General features: G+C 46.5%; 1 protein-coding gene across 1 annotated transcript in view; it reads left to right on the forward strand.

Annotated features, from left to right (window-relative positions):
* Positions 1–5185, forward strand: part of Traf3ip1 (TRAF3 interacting protein 1) — a 39786-nt gene extending 34601 nt beyond the window's left edge. Inside the window, exons 14-15 of the mRNA XM_051154361.1 lie at positions 1331–1554; positions 4177–5185. Coding sequence (XP_051010318.1) covers positions 1331–1554; positions 4177–4342 — 390 coding nt within the window. The 3' untranslated portion in view covers positions 4343–5185. The remainder of the gene's footprint in view (positions 1–1330; positions 1555–4176) is intronic.
* The last annotated feature ends 815 nt before the right edge of the window (positions 5186–6000 follow it).

The raw sequence follows: 6000 nt of genomic DNA on the forward strand, positions 1-6000 counted from the left end.
ATGTCTGTGTTCTTGACACTAGTATAGTCAAGATCAGAACGCCCCTATCATAGCACCCTTCTCAGCCTTTTTGTAATTTAGCCTCTTCCTCCCGCCTTTTGCTCCTGGCCCTCACTAGTGTGCCACTCGCTTCTATAACTGGCATCTCAAGCTTGTTCATACACTATACGAGGGCTCAGTTTATGACCTAGCACAACTCTCCACGAGCTGTCCAGTGGGTCCTCTGTGCTTGTTGCTGCGTAGTCTTCCATGAGATGGACATACCACAGTTTATTTGACATATTGGGTTATTTCTAGCTTGGGCCTAGTTTTATTTTTACTTTATTTTTATTGAGACAGATGTCAAGCTGGCCTCAGACTGGCTGTGTGGCTAAGGATAATCTTAACTTTTGATATTCTTGATTCTACCTTCCAAGTGCTAGGATTATAAGCATATGCCGCCATGGCCAGCTTGTAACTAGTTGTGTAGAATTATCATGAGTGTGAGTTTTAATGCTTGGATGCACGTTCGCTGGATTGTATGTGTGAGTCAGTTTTCTGTCGTCAAGACAGAATGCCCGAGAAAACAGCTTAAAGGAGAAAGTTGTGTTGTGGCTCACAGCTTCCGGGGTTTCCTTCTGTACTCTGCCTTGGTGAGCATGGTGGTGGAGAGGGAGCCCCTGCTCACCCGTGCAGCTGAGGAGCAGAGGGAGAGGAGAGGCCAAGCCAAGGTGCACTCTCAAAGGTAGCTCCCAGAGGCAGCTTCCTCCAGTCAGGCCCCACCTTGTAAATGGTCCTTCAGCTGGGAAGTTACAGAGGATGAAGTAAGAACTTTCTTCACCCAGTCACCTCTCAAAAGCCTGTTCACGATGCCCAAGCCTTCAGAAGATGTTTTTAGATTCAAGCTATAGTCCCAAGATAGTCTGTAAAGACACACTAAACGGTCTTGCCAGCAATTACCATTGACGCAGTTTCTCCTGCTTGGCACCAGGCATTGCTGTCTGAATTACACTTGGAGCTGCTGGTGCAGTTGGACATACTTTCATGTGTTTACTGCTGACTGACTATCACCTCCAGTGAACTGTTGCTGGTCTCTTGTCCTTTCCATTGGTTGTCTGCTTGCTGCCATGGAGTTTTTGAGTTCTTTCTGTATTCTACTTACTGCACACGTCCTCTATGGGACCTGTAATTTGTACATGTCTCCTCTCACTTGAAAAGGACTCTGCAGAGTAAACATTTTCATTTCTGATAAGTTCAGTTCGTCAGGTTTTCCTTTTGTGGGACCCACTTGGGGTGCTGCCTCTAGCTTGCTTAGCTCACCCCTAAAGACATTCTCTTCCCATAACCAAAGGAGCGATCACTCATCTTTGAGTCAGCATGGAAGAAGGAGAAGGACATCGTCTCCAAGGAGATAGAGAAGCTCCGTGTGTCCATCCAAACCCTGTGCAAGAGTGCACTTCCCCTGGGAAAGATCATGGACTACATCCAGGAGGACGTGGACGCTATGCAGAACGAACTGCAGCTGTGGCACAGCGAGAACCGGCAGCACGCTGAAGCCCTGAGCAAGGAGCAGAGGTGGGGGCTGCAGGGGGGGACCTGGGGCTGCAGAGAGGGAGGGGGAACTGGTGCTGCAGAGGGGAGGGGAACTGGGGCTGCAGAGGGGAGGGGGAACTGGTGCTGCAGAGGGGAGGGGAACTGGGGCTGCAGAGGGGAGGAGGAACTGATGCTGCAGAGGGGAGGGGAACTGGGGCTGCAGAGGGGAGGGGGAACTGGGGCTGCAGAGGGGAGGGGGAACTGGGGCTGTAGAGGGGAGGGGGAACTGGGGCTGCAGAGAGGGAGGGGGAACTGGGGCTGCAGAGGGGAGGGGGAACTGGGGCTGCATAGGGGGAGGGGGAACTGGGGCTGCAGAGGAGGAGGGGGAACTGGGGCTGCAGAGGGGGAGGGGGAACTGGGCCTGCAGAGGGGAGGGGAAACTGGGGCTGCAGGGGGGAACTGGGGCTGCAGAGGGGAGGGGAAACTGGGGCTGCAGAGGGGGAGGGGAAACTGGGGCTGCAGAGGGGGAGGGGGAACTGGGGCTGCAGAGGGGGAGGGAGAACTAGAGATGCAGAGGAGAGGGGGAACTGGGACTGCAGAGGGGAGGGGAAACTGGGGCTGCAGAAGGGGGCGAGGTGGGGAACTGAGTGAGATACTGATGAACTCAAAATTGTAACTAACAGGATGTCTGCTGAAAAGTGAAATTTTTAGAGAGGAGCTTTATTTTGAGAGGTGCCTGTGTTTGTAGAAACATGTGACTATTCACATGTGGACTTTTCTTCTTCACAACATATGATTTGACTGAATAACACATGTGTAAGTCCATGTTACAGAAAAGCCCAGTTAAAATTGGCTCTATTCCTCCCTCTTTCTTTTCTTTCTTTCTTTCTTTTTTTTAAAGATTTATTTATTTAGGGACGGGAGAGATGGCTCAGCGGTTAAGAGCACTGACTGCTCTTCCAAAGGACCCGGGTTCAATTCCCAGCACCCACATGGCAGCTCACAACTGTCTGTAACTCCAAAATCTGACACCCTTACACAGACATACATGAAAGCAAAACACCAATCCACATAAAATAAAAAATAAATAAATTAATTTTTTAAAAAAGATTTATTTATTAAGTATATAATGTTCTGTCTGCATGTATACCTGCATGCCAGAAGAGGGCATCATATCACACTATAGATGGTTATAAGCTACGATGTGGTTGCTGGGATTTGAACTCAGGACCTCTGGAAGAGCAGTCAGTGCTCTTAACCTCTGAGCCATCTCTCCAGCCCCCTACTTCCTCCCTTTTTTTCTTCCTTCTTTCTTTGCTTATTTTGTTTGTTTGTTTGTTTTGAGACAAGATCTCACAGTTTGGCTGGCCTGGAATTCACTATGTAGATCAGGCTGGCCTTGATTTCCTGCCTACTGAGCACTGTGATTAAAGGCATGCACCACCATGCTCAGCTGAAATTGTACTTTTTTTTTTTTTAAGTTTCATAGTAGAAATATATCACTTTTCTTGTTACCCTTTCTCCCTCCAACCCCATTTGGTACCCTCTCTCCAACTCTTCTGATAATCTCTCACTTTCAAACTGATAGCATCTTTTTTAAAAATTATCATTGTTACATACATGTAACATACTTATACATACTTATATGTATGTAAGAGAATGCACAAATATATAAACACACCTGCTGAGCCCTCTTTTGTTGAGTGTATGATTTCAGGACTGACCACTTTGTATCCAGCAACCAATTTGGGGGCTCTTTCTTACTAGTCTATTATTACTTAAAAAGCCCCTTAAAATTTAAATATGCCACATGATAGAATCTAGAAAATCACCAGTAATATTGATGCTGTCTGCAGCACGGGAGTATTTAACACTTCTTAGTTTGGAAAGTGTCAGCCCAGAGAGCCTCCCTTGTAAGGCCCGGTCCACAGCAAAGTGGAGGGACATGGCTCTTGGTATTGTGTTTACTTTCTGTTTTTATAGGCTTTAATAGCCTGAAAGGAAAGGTTACTATGTTTGACTCCAGCATTCTGAGGTATATTCTGTGCTTGTGCCTGTGCTCAGCCCAGCAATGAGGAAGTCACCTGTCCCTGCTGAGCAGATGAGCCAGGACCTGGGCAGACAGAGTCCCTCCAAGCCCTGAGCCTTATCCTAAGGAGAGCTGTCTCCTGCCAAGGAGAGACTGGTCCAGGCTGTGTCCAGTGCGGGGGAGGGGCTTGGCAGTCACTTCTGAGTCTCTTTTTTGTATATACTTTATGGATTCACACCTGTTACTGGGGAAATATTAGCTCTTTTTCATTTACTTTTTTTTGGTTTTTCGAGACAGGATCTCTCTATGTAGCCATAGCTGTCCTGGACTTGCTTTGTAGACCAGGCTGGCCTTGAACATACAGTGATCTGCCTGCCTCTGCCTCCCGAGTGCTGGGATTAAAGACGTGCGCCACCGTGCCCGGCCTTTCATTTTACTTCTTAAAGGAACTCTCACATGGGCTCAGGCAACAGCTAGGCCTGCCAGTTGTGGATGGTGCCTGTCGTACCATTCTTAGGGCTCTGACGTTGACCCTTTTCTTGGGGTCCCTTTGCTGCTGCCAGCTTTTGGGCTGGAGTGAGAGGCACAAGACAGAACCCACAGGACACTGATGAGCCACTGTTGTCTTCCACCAGCATCACCGACAGTGCGGTGGAGCCCCTGAAAGTGGAGCTATCTGAGCTGGAGCAGCAGATCAGAGACCAGCAGGACAAGATCTGTGCCGTGAAGGCCAACATCCTGAAGAACGAGGAGAAGATCCAGAAAATGGTGCACAGTATCAACCTGACGTCACGCAGGTGAAGGGCCAGCCCTGCTCACATGCACCCGGCTTCCTCATGAAGAGAGAAGGGACAGGAAAGTGCCACTCTGAGCCCCAGTCTGCTGAGAAAATGGAATGCTGACAGCCTGGCCCAGCTCCGGTCAGAGCTTTTGGCTTAGGCACTGAGCTTATTAAAAGGCTGTGTTTTTTCCTTCCTTCTAGCTGTGCTACTTGCTACGTATAACTAGCTCGCCACAGTGGGAAGGAGGGCTTCTTTCTTTGTTTCTTGGCAAATAAGTTTTCTGCTGCCTGTTTAACCCTGCACCCAAGTTTTCCTGCTGGTAAGTTGTGTCATCCTACCAGGGAAACAGCAGGCCTTCATTTCTGCTTTTGAATCTCCCAGGAGGATCTCATACTGGCACCGGGCAAAGAATGACTGTGTGCTTTTTGGTGGGTACTTTATGAGTAGACTGAGGCTTGAAATGCTCGAATTGCCATTTTCATTTCTACCTGTGTCCTTGTAAGGAAGGAGCCTGTCACCTGTGCAGGGTTGCTGCCTTCTTATTAGCACACATGCTGCTTTCTGTAGCTCCCCCATGGCCCTGCTGGCTACATTTCTAGCCCTTGAAGCTCATCTGCTGAGAAGGGACGATTCAATCTGGCCTTTATGGGCATTGTGTGATGGGAACTGTCATGGCTACCACCTAGGCTTTCTTCAGCCTCTAGATAATGCCTGATGGCTGGCTAAGCAGTCCCTAGGACTCCTTAAGAGGGCCTTGTAAGCGTGAAGGAGTGGCATAGTGCTTTTCTTCTGTGTAGGTATGCTCTGAGAGTTGGGAGTGAGAAGAGATTGTAAGGAAGAGAATACACCAATTTACAATTTGTGTTTTCCTTTCTGTAAAGTTTTTTTAACAAAGTTTTTTTTAATGGTTTATATTCAGTTTTTTCTCTACATAAAACACTGTAAATACTTATTAAGGTCTTGAATTATTGTATAAAAGATCTCACTGTGTTTGGAGAAGTTCTTACTGGCTTAAGGTCTGAAATGGTCCCTATGTTTCTGAATATTTATTATGTACACTAAAGCAAGCCCTGGTGAGTGTGAAGACTTCCTGAGCATGGTTTTGTTCCCTAAAGGCTTAGCACATGTGGCACAGCTAGTGTTGCTCAGTCCATTGAAGGCACCGGCCCAGTCGTCAACTGGGAGCCTGGACGGAGTGGAGACTCCCTTCAGCCGCTTAGTCTCACCTGTCTGAAGTATACCACACCACTCAGCCAACCAGATGATTCTGAACAGTTTACAGGGGAGGGGAGGATTGCTTATCAACTAGTCTTTTGTATATTCATAATTTTTTTTCTACTGAATTAAATGACTTAGCCATAACCCTAAGTGGATCCCATATATACCAAGTTAAGATATATATATATATATATATATCCTTTTATGAATTTGTATGTATGAATAGAATTTTTATGTTGAGAAAATTACATACATTGTATGTGAGTAAAATTTTATATGCTGTAGTCTATCAGATTGTATCATAAAGTTTTATTTTTCTTTTATACATAAATCATTAAAATGATCACCTATTTTTCCTAAAAGTGTATGAATTGTCAGATTTAGTTAACACAGAAAAAAATGTAAGCTTTTGGATTTTTAACTTTCAGATGTGTGCAGGGAAAATAGCTTCTCATTCAT

This window comes from Acomys russatus, chromosome 12 (assembly GCF_903995435.1).
Source record: "Acomys russatus chromosome 12, mAcoRus1.1, whole genome shotgun sequence".
Taxonomy (NCBI): Eukaryota; Metazoa; Chordata; class Mammalia; order Rodentia; family Muridae; genus Acomys; species Acomys russatus.